Source organism: Anneissia japonica, unplaced genomic scaffold (assembly GCF_011630105.1).
Source record: "Anneissia japonica isolate Jap-2015-1 unplaced genomic scaffold, ASM1163010v1 scaffold585_len4108843_cov191, whole genome shotgun sequence".
NCBI classification, from domain to species: domain Eukaryota; kingdom Metazoa; phylum Echinodermata; class Crinoidea; order Comatulida; family Comatulidae; genus Anneissia; species Anneissia japonica.
This window is the reverse complement of record NW_022716829.1, coordinates 2,255,925-2,273,285: the sequence shown is the minus strand read 5'-3', so window position 1 is coordinate 2,273,285 and position 17,361 is coordinate 2,255,925. Positions and strand designations below refer to the sequence as shown.

At 35.7% G+C, this 17,361-nt stretch overlaps 1 protein-coding gene across 1 annotated transcript in view; it reads right to left on the bottom strand.

Annotated features, from left to right (window-relative positions):
• Positions 1–16,472, bottom strand: part of LOC117109913 (low-density lipoprotein receptor-related protein 4-like) — a 68,097-nt gene extending 51,625 nt beyond the window's left edge. Inside the window, exon 1 of the mRNA XM_033252383.1 lies at positions 16,266–16,472. Within this exon, the coding sequence (XP_033108274.1) occupies positions 16,266–16,314 (49 nt within the window). The 5' untranslated portion in view covers positions 16,315–16,472. The remainder of the gene's footprint in view (positions 1–16,265) is intronic.
• Positions 16,473–17,361: the final 889 nt, after the last annotated feature.

Below are 17,361 nucleotides of genomic sequence, written 5' to 3'. Positions count from 1 at the left end.
AGATACGCCACTGTTTGGACGGAATAAAATATATCATATCGTCGTACCGCGTCGTATTTTATGCAGTTTCATTTATAAGGACTTTGATTGGATTTATTCGGTGCAAACACCAAGTATATCCCACGAAAATCCGAAGACTTATTTCCATTGGGGTCCTTCTGGTTGTGATTGGGCAAGGAGTAGGGAGACAATTCAATTTCTTTATCGTGCATATGGACCATATTGCACATGAGACCAACGACTTGTAGCCTCTTTCGAAAGACGGACGTGCGTTTTATACAAAAACAGGATAAATGCCATTGAACTCAACTCAATCATCCATTTGAACAAGGATAATGTTAAAGGTAATCCAACTGATCCCGACTCCAGTGATGTTTACTTCCAAAATTTAGTCCTATGAGTCCTGGAGGCAAATTACATTGGAGTTTCGGAATACACAACGAATGAGAACAAAAAGTTACTGTCTAATACGGAACGCCTGGTAGAATGACAAAATCACGTAAGATCTAGTATCGGATCGCCTTGCTGTAATTACAAAATGGGTCAGGTTGTACAATAAAGTTAAAAAAATATAACTCCAATTTTAAGTCCAAAAAAAAACAACCAAATAAACAAACAAACATATTTGGCGTCCAGTGTTGTTGTACAAGGCATTTTTTTTTCTTTAAAAATTAATTCAAACGCAACACAGACACAAATCAGGTCTAGGCTAATGGTCTTGTTTACATGGATACTCAGCATCATGATTAGACGGATGTTTGGAACTTCGCAATATGGTTGTGCCTATGTTACTTTAATACAAAAATACCTATATTCAAACTACTAGACATATCAATGGTTTTCTCATTGCAAGATATAAGGTATTCAACTAAATACAAGTTAAGACCAAAAATGTTATTAACCGCTAGTCACGCATGGAACCTTAAAATAACTTCGGGTGTTTTGCTCTGAAACCAGCCCGTTCGCCTCCAAAAATAATAATTATAATAGCCTACATTTTGTCTGCCTCTTAACGGGTTTTTCAATAAGCCAGAACGATTGGCGACGAGAAATTATCATGCGACAGCCTTTAAACTTTATTTTACCCTTTAATGGGAAAAGGGACGACGTTTAAAAAAAAACATTTATTAATAAGTTGGAACATCCTGACCCTCGGATGAATTCAAAGGGTAAGTTAAGCGACGCCAGACATGTTGGTTATAATAAGTGTTCTCATGAGTATATTTTGTCATTTCTCAATTCATGAAAGATAAAATTCTTTTAAAGGTTTTTAAAATAAAACGACAAACAAAACCAACACGAACAATGCAAAGCCATACCGGTGGTATAGTTTTAACTGCGTATGTCTGTGTCGAAGGTCAAGTCATATAAACAGACAGCGGTGATGATCCTCTGCATTTTAGCATAATTCTCAACACATTCTATAATGTTCTACATACATTAGTATTACATTTTTCTAACCTGGTTTGAAACAATAAGACATACGTTAATATGATTATGCAATAACACATTTTGACGGTAATTATGTGTTGTGTATTCCACATTCACAGGGAAATTAAGGGACATTTATTGAGTATATAGGATACGTATCCATTTTGCACACACACAAAAAAATGCCTCCCTCGAATAAATTGTTGGTAGTCATTTTTTTGAATTATTTGTAGTAAACTCTGTAGTAAAATTATTGATTTTGATCCAAGTATCATTAGTACAAGGCTATATAAATTTTTGGTGCTTTGAAATGAGCGTTTTATTATGGTGTGCGTGCGGTGTGGTACGGTAACACGCAAGATACCACAAAACAGTTCCCATAACGATATGTACGATGGTATGGTATACCAGAGTGTCACTGTCCACAAGTAACTTCAATAGGCCTACTTATTTGGGCATTCGTTACTGACATCCCTGCAGAATGGAAGCAATATTTTTACGACTACTGAGTAGGCCTATACTGTGTTTAATTGGCTTTTTCCTATTTGCTGGGCAGTAAATTAGGCCTACAGATGTTGGCGCACAAACATTAGGCTTGTATACGTTTGATTGCTGAATTTTTTACTTCTATTAAAATTCCGCGAATGCGTTTGACCGTGCGAAACGACACCTCTTTCTCACGATAGATTCCCTTCATAGTACAAACTTGCATACACAATAAGAAATATTAGAAGACACACAAGAGCCAGCACAAAGCAAACCAGTGTACAGTTTAGGCCTCTTCTTTCCTAAGAGTGTTGTCCAGATTTCACGTTCAACTCACAGTATTTAAAAAACAACACCGTATGGCAGTCCATGCACATAAAGAATACTTTCATCTTTCAAGACGTATTTGTATACTTTATTTGATTTAAAAAAAAATAAACTACAGACTTGGCCTACGTTACTTTGACTTTGAACCAGTACTCCTTATTTAGAAAATGCGTAGGGTTAAGGGGTGGTAAGCATTGATAGGAATACCTGAAGTTTCGACGTTACTCCCAAAGTTGACCCTATAATCAGCTGTTTTTTAATGTAACACTTTTGTACAGTACATCTAACAATTTATTTCAAATTATTTTACGAGTTGTTTATTATAAACAATTTAGGCATATTAGTTTAAATATTTAGATTTTAAATGTTTTGTATATTAATAGAAATATAATAATTATTATATATTCCATATATTTCTTTGCCGCATCTTTCCATTAGTTAGGCCTACAATATTTATTTCTACAAAATTACGCGTCAGTCCCCTGTAACCAATCCCTTGTATCCATGGCGATACTACAATATCCCCATCATGAAACCACGATGTGTGGATAGTCAACCACAAATCACATTACTGTGTTATAGGCCAATATTGCAATGTTATCAACAGAATTGGTGGTTTAAGATTTATCACAATGTAGATGTAGACAAATTTTAAAGGAAGATAGGTACGAAGCGCTAACTTCTTTCTGTGCCTATTTGTCTAACAATTCCTCCATGGTCTCGTTCAAAACACAACTATTATATACGCGTTAAGCTTTTATGCTGACATTTACAAGTTACGTATTTATTGTCATAAAAACAATTTTACCGCTTGATATAAACTTGGTCGTTCGTTGTTTTCTTGAGTAAGCACGTATAAGAATGGCATATTTATTCCGGCAGGCCTACATCGAATGATGAACTATCTCACACAAGGCTGTCTAATGAACTACTGTTGATGTAGGCCCAGCGTAGCAGCCTGTAAGCTGCATTGATGAGGATCCAAACAAACTATGTTAAACGACCCTTAACTTAGCATCTCGCATTTACTCTATAAACATGGTTGAGCAGGTAAAACAAACGCAGTAAAGCGTTAAGTATGATCTTACGCGTTACATTAGTGGTATGACGACCGATATAAGTCATCCTGTCGTTCCGGCCGTGTCAGCCCTGTAATTAAGAATTATGTTCAATTAACGAGAATTATGTTCAATTAATGCATTTTGTTCATGTTCAGTTGGGAAGAAGGGAACATTCCGAATAGCTCTAAAGTACACACGAATAAACATCATACTGTGTACTCTCTAGGCCTGTCAGGTACGCTTAAACATACACTACCTGAAAAAAAATCTTTGGAAAAAACTTTGAAAAGTCGATCAAATTTTAAATAGTATCTCATGAATCAATACGTTATTGACTTCCAACCAGAAACGAATAAAAAAAAAGTTTTTGCTGGTCAGCATACATTTTACTACAAAAACCCTAAGACATTTTTATCAAATCTATTAAGTAACTGTCTAAAATTAACGGATTACCCATTCAAAGGTTTAATTTTAATTTGAAGATTTACTTAAGTAATTAAAAAAAAAATATGCTAATTAAGCAATTCAAGTATGAACTAATGTTGATTTAGCAGTTACAAACAGTCTTTGATAAACATTAAAACCATATCATAATTTAAAACCATATTAAACCATGTTAATTAGTAGACCTTTTGTTTGAGTGTTAAGTGGATTTTACCTCGTTGATTCTGAGAACTATTATATTCCAACTAGACAATAAAATGTTGATTATTATCCGGAAGGTGAAAAGCTCCCCCTTCGGGAAATGACAATAAAATTCGGTCTATTTGTCGATACGCTTGACCCGGGTAGGCCTATTCCAGGCTCGGGTTTACTTTATCCCTCAGTAAGGCAGCTTACCGCAGTATAAATTGTCTAATTGGAAACAAATTTTTCCCTTTCAACAGGGCACATTTCAGTCCTGTAATCGGTTTTGCAAACAGCGTCACGGAGCAGGCCTAAATAACTTGAACTTACGAACCTCGGTCGGTGATATAGGCCTATGTATCGAAAAAGAACTGCGTCCATGCAGCCGGCATTCTTGTGTCATCCTCTGATGTCGAAACCATGTCATTACCCAAAGAATATTGTTTTTGTAGAGGTAATTGGAAACATATATTTTGTAATTTTACTTTTGAAACAAATTAAAATAGAATGAACATAAAGCCTTTACAGTACATCTGTAAAATTATGGGGATAAAATCACCATGCCGAAAAGGGCAAATTGAGCATCAGGCCTATAATTGGAAGTTTTTAAAGTATTACAATTCACTCAACTGCGATGTATGTATAAATTGAGGTTCAGTATACTACTATAGGCATAGGCCCTCATTACCAGGAATGGCCTATGGGGTGCAACATTCTATGTTAATATTATTACAATCGATGATCTCGGCTGGGAGTAAATCCATTTTATTTTCTCACTTATGTTATTGTCGCATGGGGAATTGCTGTCTGAAATTAACCAAAAGTTTAAGTAAACTGTTTGCACACATCTCAACAAATGCCTCCTGTTCAAGACCACAGTAGAGGTGCCGATAATTGCGTCTTCCCTGGAGTAGGGAATAACCGCTGTCGGCATTTTAGTGCGAATGAACTTACTTGCTAATTATAATAATATATTCGATACAGGTCGGAGTGTTACAGTTCCGAGCAAGGAGTTTTTGGAAAGCCTTTTGACACCTTTTCGCTCTAGAAAAGGCACCATTAGCAGAACGGTACATTTTCTTCAATATTAGTAAATAGACCTGCGTGTGTCTCACTATAATAACAAACATTGTTTTCATTCTCCTATCGTAAACATAAGGAACACATAACGTAAAATTAATGTCTTTGGATTACTTTCGTTTCGTTTCTTTATTTATTCGGCCTACATAAACTGGGGTTACCTCATGGGTACCAGGTAGTTGGTCTGAATGTTTTTCTCCATGTTCCGATAAGGTCTATATCTTGGTTTCAAGTAAACCATGATCAAACCATGGGGACTTTCTCCAGGATTGAACACCCAGATGCACATGATCAATCTGAAATGTAGGGAGGGACATGCCATACAGCCGTGGGTGCTATCATCTCTATCATGAGGTGAGTAGGCCTAGAATATTGCGAGTTTCTTATCGATCACTCTCAAGTTTAATTGATTTTTTTTTGTTATTATTATTCGTTCTGTTTGCTGCAGCGGTGTACGTTAAGTCCTCAAGTTCACCGCTATAAATCTTGTCAAACTAACAGGACATCATTTTGTAACATGCCGCCCGTTACGTCAGCGTGATTCTTGACGGTTATTTACCTCGGAATGTTATCAGGAACCCTCTCAGACCTTCTGGCAGCTACTTAACAGGGATGGAGACATGATGTGAGGTTTGTCAGTTCTTCATCAACATAATAATAAACCTGTACATAATTTGGTACACAGAGGACAAAGTAATTTGGGAAAAAATTCTGCTTGTGCAATACGCGAATCTCCGATTTAAAGACAAATAACAGGCCTTTTGAAGTCTTGTGTGAGCATTCCGGCTGTGTGACATGAATGTTTGTAATATTTATCAATTTTTAAACGTCAAATTTTATACGAGTAAAAAATGATGACCAAACATGATATCAATCTATGGTATGAATTTTTTTCACATCCTCATCTAAATACATTTTAAATTCTTTTCTGGAACTTGTAAATTACCGATGAGAGGCAGAAATTGATGTTTTCTTAACACTGCCGCTAACAGTTTGTAAACATGGTCCCGCGTATGCTCTCACCCCAGGCAGGCATACGATACATCAATTAATAAACAAAACTGTTTACTTTTCAAACAAAGATACATAATAACCTAATTGAAAATAAATTACACGTAAAAAATCAAATTTCAGGACAGAGTAGATTAACATACAATCAACATTACCTATTAAATGTAGCGTTGGTTGTTAAGTAAACGATAAAATAAATAACGACGAGAAACCATAATAAATAAAAGTTAACCAAGTAGATGCCAGCCCTAGGTCAGATTTCGTTAACATTCAATCCGTTCTTTAATTCCATTAGCAATGCAATTAAAATGTTTATGCTTGATGGGTTTAGCTGAATCCGTGTTGCATTTCAATAGTGTACAAAGTGCAACTCATAGTAAAGAATTAAAGGATTTTATTACAAATGATCTGACATGTATAACAGAAAACGTACAAAAAATTATTGTTTCTCCATCATAAATACGTTTGTAAAAAAATCGCCAAAATTTTGAAGTGAAAACTGGAACAATAAATTGGATAAACCAGAAGTACTGGACCAAATTGAAGAGTAGAGTACATCAAATGTTAATTGAAATGGAAACATAGTCAGTGACGTCGTCAGCTGAGTGCAGAATGCTAAAGACCACATTATTATTGCAATAGCTAAAATAGAAGAACAAAATAATTAGACCTAGGCCCTATTTTGTCTAATGTGTCTTATACATTGCCAATTATAAAATACCGTAAATATGGAGGTTACTATGCCTAAAACTTAACTAGGTCTTTTCACTCATACGTGACTTGAAAATTGTTAATTAAATTATTGGGCATGGTACGGTATCGAAACATCGGTTGTTCGCCTCCCCCTATGAAAGATTACAGAAGATGAGAAATGCCTAAAGGTATCTGGTAGGCCACCAATGCAATATTACGTACGAATGTCGAGAAATGCCGAACGAAACGTCGGGCTTCGAGATTCCGATACTGTACTGTAGACCTTATGGAGTAGATTGAGTACAATAGAAACATCGCGCATCGAAGCCAAGATTGCGGATAGCCCATAGGCCTATATTAAAAACATCGTCAATATTACGTAAAAAAGACTAGAAAAATGCATAGAAACTTGACATCAGTTTGACCTATAAAATAATACAACAGACCTTCCATTAAAGTCAGACTCCGGAGGAAAAAAATTTTTTGATATGTTCTTGATATATATAGAACTGATTTTTCCAAGACAGAAAAAAGTTGTTTGACGAAAAACTGGGGAATGGAGAACGAGCTACAGATTTTTCAATATATTTAAAAAACTGGGAAAAAAAGGGGCGTAACCACCCATTTTTACACCTTTTTCCCCCAGTTTTTAAATATTCAAAAATCTGTATCTCATTCACCATTGCTCAGTTTTTCGTCAAACAACTTCTGTCTTAGAAAAATCAGTTCTACAACATATCAAATTTTTTTTTCCTCCAGAGCCTGACTTTAAAAATACCGACAAATGAAAATAGTTCACGCGACGTCACGGTAATAATGAATGTATTGTTCTTGATAGATTTCGTGAATTAATATAAAATTAATACCGCATGCTGTATTATTTATCATTTATAATTTTGATGAATGCAATCAACTAGCCGGTATATCAAAAGTACTACCTTCTTTTCAGAATATCGTTCCCATCGCAACAGATGGAGATGTCTTCCCATAATGCCCTTGACTAATCGCTTTTCAACGATGATAAATTGAGATCATGGACTTAATTATGTGGATCAATCAACACGATAATATTGTCGATATTTTACCAGAGTACCCTCTTTTTAGATTAAATAATTTGTCGTGAATAGGCTACACTTGACACATCCTCATTTCAGCTGATAACCATTGGAGTAGGTGAGGGAGGGTTCAAGACCCCGGAGATAGGCCTCTAGTACTACAGTTGTTTCATGCCAAAAACGAAAAGCAAGTTTAGCCAAGCTCTCTATTTTTCGCTATGAGTAAATTTAATAAATAAAAGTACAGTAGTATTTTCACCATAAATACAACTCATTCTCGTTGTAATAATGTAATAAAACCGAAATTAAACTAAAAGTCATATAGTCTATAGTCCTATAAAATATACCGAGTTAAGAAAAGATTGCCTTGTCCTAAACAAAATCCCTTTGCTTATTTTGCACTGAGGCTATATTGAGTCATAATCAGTATTCGATGATCAAATTATTCTGAATTCCACAATAAAGTGCATGGATTAGGTACGGGTAAATCTGTTGAAAAATCCGTGTAGGTAAGAAGTCAGAAACGTCTGAGAAACAGCTCTAATCGTCATCAGTGTACCGTAAGTAAGGCCTAAGTGATCATAGGTTATAGATCGTATAGGCCTATATAATTTTCTCTGTCAGGCCTGATAAATGTATAAATTATATACAGGTATCTTTCGATTCATTATTTTGCCCTAGGTGTTAGTAAATTCGTTAATATTTTTGAATTGTAGCCTAGTTATGCAATACCGTACAGTATTAAAAATACAAAAAAATCGATGGGGGCGCTGCTTATAGAATACGGTACAGTACTCTTCGTAAATTAAAAATTTTGCCATTAATATAGGCCAATATTTTAGTGTAAACTACGGTAAAGCCAAAGTACAGGAAGCCTTTTTATGAACACTGCAGTACCAATACCTCTTTAAATATCCAGAACCACACTGTAATTATAAAACCCTCTTTCGAAATTCGTTCCAGATCCGAAACAGGCTCGAGAGGGACATATTTCATGGGAAATGGATTAGTTCTGGCGAACCTCATCTATATACCCCTACCAAACATCAATGTCAAACAAATCCACTCGCACCACTGATAACACCTTTACGAGATGTACAGTACTAATCTCCTAGGCATGGGATGAAAAGATTCAACGTTTACACTTGGTTGGGTAAGTTTTGAAACTACCAAGTTGTCCAAGCCTCCGGCACATTATTTCGGACAACGACCTTCGCGTCTGCTGACCTTTTCGTTGATCTGACCCTTTTATATAATTAATTTTACAATATTAGTGGCCTGATGTTAAATTTTCCATATATCTATAAATACATTTTTTAAGTTCCCGTAGATATTCTTATTCCCGTAATAAATGCGTTTTTTTTCCTGTAGATTTATGTACTATTCAGTATTTGATCAAACATTACCGGATACTGTGTGCTTTGAGGCCTATTAGAATACCATATTTCATGTCTATAGGACAATACTCTCCACCAAACCACGGACAGTTAAAAGTCTGAACAAAGTCTGAGCCTGATATCTCCATGGTGTGATAGGTCAGTTTCAAGCAGTTGGTGTGGAGATGAGGGGTTGGAATAACGAGTATGAGATTGACCATCATCATCATCATTAATACTGACATCTAACAAATCTATCGCAATATTTGTTTACAAATTTCTAAAAACATATAAATTACAGTTAGCATTTTTTTAACACTTTTGAGTGTCAAGATGACAACCTATAAATAGATTGCAACTAGCAACTGTCAATCAGTGATGATGGAATCATACTTAAGTTTCCGCAATTTGTGGTATGAGCTGGAAGGTATATTTATCCTTCCGTGGCATAATTACCGGCATGAGGGATAAAATTCAACGAATCCAGTATTACTTGAACTGCCGTAGTACAGGCTGAAGCAGCCACTCAAAATAATTTACTGCTGGCCTAGGTAGAATTATTTATAGCTTCAGTGTTCATTAACATTATAACTGCTTATTAATCGTGAAAATCGACCAGTGTATTCTCATCGACCTTCCATAAATACTTAAAGGTTTTGATACATTGCATGCTGTTGGTAAAGGAAATCGTCTTTATGAAAATGACAGGCAGTTGTATGAATATGCATAGGCCTATATTTTGAATGTGTAATTTTATGTGAAGAAAATAATAGAGAAACCATCTATAGGAGATGTGGTTTCAAATGAGAGGAAATAGTTTCATTCTTGTTTAACCAAAAAGAAAAATAAATCATAAATTGTGAGGTTGCAAATGTTGCTGTTTTTATGTCGTGTTGTTCCTCGTAATACTGTAGGGCCTACCACCCTAAATCATCATCGGGTCGCCGACGCCATAAGTCATGAGGTGTAAAATAACTTATAAAAGTAAAAAGAAGTGTAATGTTCCTCACTCGTACAATCACGCGATACATTACAGCAATTAAGATCGAGCTGATCCACATTCGTTGTCTTTTACTATACTGTATTTAACCCGTTAAGGAGTGCCTGCTGTCACTTCCACTTCAGCATTGTAGCATTATGCTTCCGAAGACAATTTCGTGACAATCGACGTAAAGACGGGCGAATAAAGTCGTCTGTACCGTCCTGTTTCTTCTCTTAATGAGTAATCAAAAACATTAAATAAACACACACACACACACACACTCTTCTATCTATGTGTAATAATTAAATTACTGTACATATGTTGAAAGATGGGACGATTTGAGCTAAAATCGTTCGATAAGAACAGAAGTGTGTCCAAATTATAAGTTTTGAAGCACGTTTCAGATCCTAAAGATGGCGTATTTGAGTTCTGATCCATCAGCAGATAATGAATCCTGGTTAAAATTAGAAGGGTCATAATTCTACCATCTAAACAATAGTTCATGGTGTCACAAATTACAATCGCTTTCTTTTCCCTAAATATACAGGACTACCAATGGAGAGGAAGGGGATAACACGCCTTTGGAAAAGCTTTCGTTTCAGAGACGACCTCTGAAACCTTGCTGAGAAAAACATTAGTGAAGCCTACACTATATAAAGTAGCCTTGAAAAGCTCATATCACATCAACTCTTAGCTGGCGCCACACTGTCCCATCGACCACGTGACCATACCCCCATATGCCAGTAGACTACTCCTAGATATGCCACTTCTTATTGATTGATATGACAACAAAATAAAAAAGAAATTAAAATCAAAATAAATAATACTACACAATATAATATTCTAAAAAAGTTTCTGACTGGCAGTCTATCTTTTTTTGGGTTAGGCCTATCATGTAGTGAGTGGTTTGATAATAATCTATTTCTAAGAAGTTTGGGTAGGCGTATATGTGCCCCTTTTAACACCACATTTCCTCAAGAAAGGAACAAGCAGTGGTTTTCATTGTCAATGGGAACATGACGAGAGCAATGCCGTAGCCACGATTTTCAAACAGTGCGGGACAATATCAGGGTGGACCCACTTTACGCGTAAATTCCAATAATGTGGACCAATTTTTTTTAAAATTTTACCCATTTTAGGCTAAATATAAGAAATCTGTACCCATTTTTCAAAAATTGGTCTCATTTTATGCATAAATTGCATAATTTGGACCCATTTTTAAATATGTGGGCCCATTAGAAAAATTGTGTGGGACCGTCCCAACTGTCCCAATAGCTGGCTACAGCATTGGACGAGAGTGAGTGGGGGTCATTAGTGTACCAACTTTCACACATAACCTGCATTTGCCAACAGGTCACATGACTCGGTCTCAGACTTCGCTGAGTACTGTATGCCCATTACCAGAAACGCTCTCAAGTATATTGTGTTGCATTTGCGTACAATTTTGTGTAGGCTGATTTAAGTGTTGAATTCTATATTATTATAAGTGTTGAGTTTATTGCTATTCGGAACACTATGCTACCTAACCCCCAATCCCACCAGTGACACATGCATGTCTTTCTATTCTATGTTTTAAATCATCAAAGGTACATATACAGTGTTTAAATAAGAACATAATAGAACATCGTAGGCTACCCTGTAGCTTTTCAACGAATACAGTCCTATGTTTAGTTAAGCAATAAGCATAAGTAAAGGTTCGACTTCCAAAAGACGAATCGGTATGCCTCCGTTTTTTTCGAAAATCTAAAAACATGTACAATAGGTGAAATCTTGTGATGAGGTCAAATTAGAATAAATAATAGCTACAAAAAGGCATGTTTATTATTCCACCATGTTCGAGAGTGTATAATGAGTTTATCATCGTACATTTTATTGGGCAATAATGGTTTTAGTTTCCCGCGTATTTCCTTTTACAGGGTATCGGGTACGCAAAATGTCGATTGTGTCTATATCCGTTCTGTCTGTCAATGTAAACTATAAAAATATTGACAATTTTCGAATGTCACAACCTTTCGAAGTACTGCGGGTATTTTGTTTTGTTAATAGGTCTATTAAGCTCATTTCTTCCACATCGATGTCAGCAAATGGGCCTTAGGCCAATATAAACCTTATGTACATTCATTTCACACGTAAACCAGGGCCTAAAAACCAGACCAGTGTAAAATCTTAGATGTAAAAATGATTTGACAGACACTGTAATTAAGGCTATGGAAATCTTATTTATTGATGCATCTCCTTACTATTGGATCATAAGTTTTCAAAGAAATGGATGTACTGTAGGTCCTGTTCGTGTCGTAGGACTAATGGGTGTGTATCATTACAGGCTAGCTCACCCAGTGTGTAGATACCGTACATTTAGTAAAAAAAGTCGATTCGTTAGTGGGAACAAAGTGGCATGAGTGACAGTATTTCATCGCCTCTTGCGGCTTTTGGCTCACATGGGTTCAGGGCATCGGTTTGAAGGTGTACATTTCTGTCTGTAAGACTTCTACCTAAATCAACTAAACTTGAAAATAAATTTGTATGTTAGCCTATTAAATATATTTCTTGCTGTCAACTAAAAATTAAAAAGAAAAACAATTCCTTGCCAATTAATGAACGTTTAACCATTAGTGTGGCATGTTTATTTTGGTACATTTGTATTTATTGTTTAGTTAAACAAGTTTAATGTCTATTATTTATCGATTGTGAACTAACTAACTTGCCCTGTAGGATAGACTGAGGTTGATTTATAAAATTTAATTTATAAAAAAACATGCCAAAATACGCGTACTGGCTAATGATTTATAATGGCGATGGTAATAATATAGACTAGTTGATCCAATTAAAGACCACTTTTGGGACCGTGGCTGTCACTTTCTTAAGTTCCGTAACTTTAGACTCTAATTTCATGGACTCTGAAACTATCAAATAGGTAAAAGATCTGTTCATCTGGGGCCGTGGAAAAGTGGTCCTAATTAATTTGAGGTATAATTCTTTAATTTAAGGGGTTTTGCAAAATAGAGACCAATATTAGCTACGATGACGTAACTTCAACGTCGAAGTAGCAACATGTTGTTCCCATGTTGTTGGTGTACAGTTCTGCTTCCTGTACGGTACATTATTGTTTATATTGCATGAGAAGTCGCAGACTAATCTTCTTCATACCATAAACAAAACATTATGAGTAATGTAGTGAGTATTGCAATCGTAATCATTATGGAAGTTAGCAAAGCGACTCGTTTCTGATACAATATCTAACGGAAATTAAGTCGGCTGTTTTTGTTGGGTACGAACCAATTTAGATAGTTTTCGAAACCACTTGAAATGTCTATGGCGAAAGGAAACATCAATAAATAAAACGAACATCGTTATAATTTTAGAATTTATTGACATACGGTAAGCATGAAATGGATAGGTGTCATGTAAAAAATACAAGAACGGGGATCTTGATATGGAATGGTGACGACAATGTGTCCCTAATTGATGGTGTCGCAGGGTTGGGTCAGGGTTGAGAAGGATAAAGGGTGAGCGATATGAACAATGATGATATCTGAGATGATGTCAACGATTTGCAATAATGACAAGTGATGTTTATGAACAACGTCACGGTAATCGGCGTAAAAAACGACTAAACAACATGGAGGTGTAAACTATATATACGTTAAAAAAAGAATAGAGGATTGTCTGCTGGTGTATGCATGCAGCTGATCTTCTTCACCACTAAACGATATGGGACCCAAGGGAAAGTGGTGAATTCCGTTGAATAGGCCACCCAGAATAATAAGGAATAAGCCTATGACTAAAGTTACGGTGATACGATACCCATATCATATTCTGACTAGTAACTTTTGACTGTTTATTTTAGTCTATCGATCTAATTTAAAAATTCATTATCATCGTCACCATCAGCATCATAACAGAGTCATCATCATCATCATCATCACCACCACCACAGGAGTGGCACCAGGATTTGCCTGGGGAGGGAAGGGGATATCCCCAATGGATGATGTCTACAAAACTTTTTCGGAAGGGGTCCAGGGGAGAATACCCGTAAACTATGAGAATTGAGGGGGTTAAATGGCTTATTTAATCGATTTTGAAGTCACCTAATATGTAATAAAATACATGGTCACTCCCCCCCCCCTCCCGACGAATTGTGGTATTACCCGACGGGATAGTGCCGCCCTTCGCTGGTGCCACCAGGAAGATTGGTTACAGTATATCTTGAAGCTCACAACCATGGCGACTCACCTATTGGCTATAAGGCTAAGATATGTTATAATGTGATTCATCTAAAACATTTTAGACCAAGTGGGTTAACAAAAAATTGTACAATAGTTGATTTCACAGTTTACTTGATCAACGGAGTATTTAGTTGCATGACATAAGGAAACTTTATTTTCAATATGAAATTTCACTTTGCTCACAAAGAATCATTAAAAATTATATAAATTCAGAGCCTATAGAGTTATGCATAAACAAATGTTAGTTAAATTATTTGATGGGCGGATTCAGCCCAGTGAGAAAGAGGGGACGTAAACGTGTGAGTTTTGGGAAAGAGCCCCAGGGGTGCAAGGGATGAGTCCCTCCCCCGTAAAAACCGGATAGCGATTTCAATAATTTTCATTAATTTGAGTTTGTATTTGATCAATTTTTACTATTTAGCATGGTAATTTTCTGATGAGCTTTACAAATTGTTTACGTCCCCCTCTCCTAAATCCCGCCACTGAAGATTAAACCGGAATATTTTGTACAAAAGAAAGTATCTCTTCATCGACGGCAAATCCATAAAATGGTGATGCGAAGTTGGTTATCAAACCCTCCATGAACTCAATGTGGTTACCAGGGTTTCTGTTTTGGTCTTCACTTTATTTCCATACTACTCAAAATACTGTAGTATTTGTCTTTTATTGTAATGATTTATATATATATATAAATATACAAAATAAATAAATAAAAAATATTAAACTTATATGTACATTCATCCATTATCATTCATGTGTTTTTCCCACGAGAATTGTAATTAAAGCTGACGGTTTATCGATGAAAACTGGTAATTAATCGCTTCTAATTTTTTTTTCATGAATACTTTCATGACTTCTACTACACTAGAGTTTATTTTGTAAGGGGAGGCCCGGCCCCGCCCATTAAATGTTCAAAATTTAACAAAAAGTTCGAAAAAAGAAGTCTTAAAAGTGCCATTTCCGGCCGTAATCATAAATTGTCTTACCTCACCCACACCATGGTGGGGCTGAGGTAGATAGACCGTCCATCTGTGAAAGTTTTTTCTCTGGGCCCCCTCTATTTCAAATTCATAGATCCGCCACTTTAAACTTTGATACCTAGGTCCTATGATATGAATCTTTTCGGCACGTTTGAATAAAATTAAGGATAGCTTTTACTTTTCATGTTTCTATACTTTATTTTTCATGACCTAGTGAAATTAGGCACTTTAATTAATTAAATTAGTCCTCTACTCCGTTAAAAGGCCGTAGCTTCCGGGGGGGGGGCGTGGAAGACCCCGACCGATTGGCCTGGGGTAACCCGGGCCCGCGGCCGCTCTCGGCGCTTCTGCCCATCGGCCACGACTCATCGGACTAAAATGAGCAGCTGTGTGCAAATATAATAAAATACTGTCGGAACACTTCTATATGACCCCCATCGAGGTGCGCCACTTCATTAAAGCCGCCCCACCCCCTTCCCCAAGTTTTTTAATTTAAAAATTTGTATCTCATTAACCGCTCCCGAGTTTTTCGTCAAACCCCTTTTTGTGTCTCACAAAAATCAGTTACCTTAATGGATACGTCAAATCTTATTAGAGGGTCCTATATAGTACCGTACCGGTAATATTAAATCTAAAACTTGTGTGAAAAATACAGAAAACCTGCATACAATACAACAACTTTAATTATAACATGATTGAACAACAAAATAGCATGGGTCCCTATTCTAATCCCCAAACTCTCCTCACCTAAAAACTTACCTTGATTGTGTCTTATTGTGACGTGTGAGTCATTCATTATTCCTTCTCGGTGCGAGGTGATAGCAAATCTGGTCTCGGCTAATATTCCAGCTCTTCAATTGGAAATTTATTTATTTTCACAAATCATCTTACATCACAAACAATTAATTTTGAAGACATATCCATACTTACCTATAATGATAATCGCAAAAGATCGTAAATATCCTAATCTGTGGGCCATGGTTATTTTTTTCGCCAACAAACACGGATTGCTCGAAATTTCAAAATCAACCGTGTGTTTTAACAGTCGTTATAAACTGTTAATTACATTGGAGGTATAAGGTTGTCCAACATCTACTATATAGCCCAATCCAGCACCACTTCTATCCTCTTCCCCACTTCAACAACTGTTGCTAAAGAAAGCAAGTTTATTGGACTCCTCCATTTCTTATCCTTGGGCAAAATATAGGGTTACGTCTAAAAAAATGGCAGAGGGCGCTACTTAAAATTCAGATTCAGATTTTTCAGAATTCTTTATTTCTTCCACAGATAGCATACAATCATAAGTACTGTAGAGGAGGATATAATAAGATCATGTGCTGCGCAGAGCACATATCTTTAAGCTAATAGCCCCCTTAACAAAAGAAAAAAAGAAAAAAAATCAAATAAACACATGAGAACCTTAGAATAAAAATACTGTAGTAATAATAATGCAGTATTTTAAATAGACCTAGTCAAATAATTATTAAATTAAGTAAATTTTGTTCGCAAACAAACTTTTTCAGTATATCTGATTCAACAAATAAAAAATACACAATCAGAAAACAGTTAGATAATTAGAAAATCATAAAATGGTATTACTCATCATATATCAGAGGTGTTTTAAAGGAGGATTTAAAGCTGGTGATGGATGGTTTGTTAATAAGTTCATGGGATATGTTTCCACAATTTGGGGCCTACTTTAAAAATCGAAAACCGTCGAAGTAGTGTATTGTAGTGTAATGTTGAATAAAAGTGGTTTGTAGAAAATCTTGTGGGATAATTGTGAACAGAAGAAATTGATATAAATAAGTAATTTAATTGAAAAGGTAAGGTTTGTTTAAATAATCTTAACATAAATATAGCTATTTAAAGTTTATTTAAATCATAATATTAAGAACTTTAAAGTTATAAAATAAACAGACATGTGCACAAATACGCAAAGCACGTTTTTGAAGGAGAAAGAGCTTGTCATGTTTCGTACTTTCAAAACTTAACCAAGGACCAATGATTCGATTTGTATTTACTG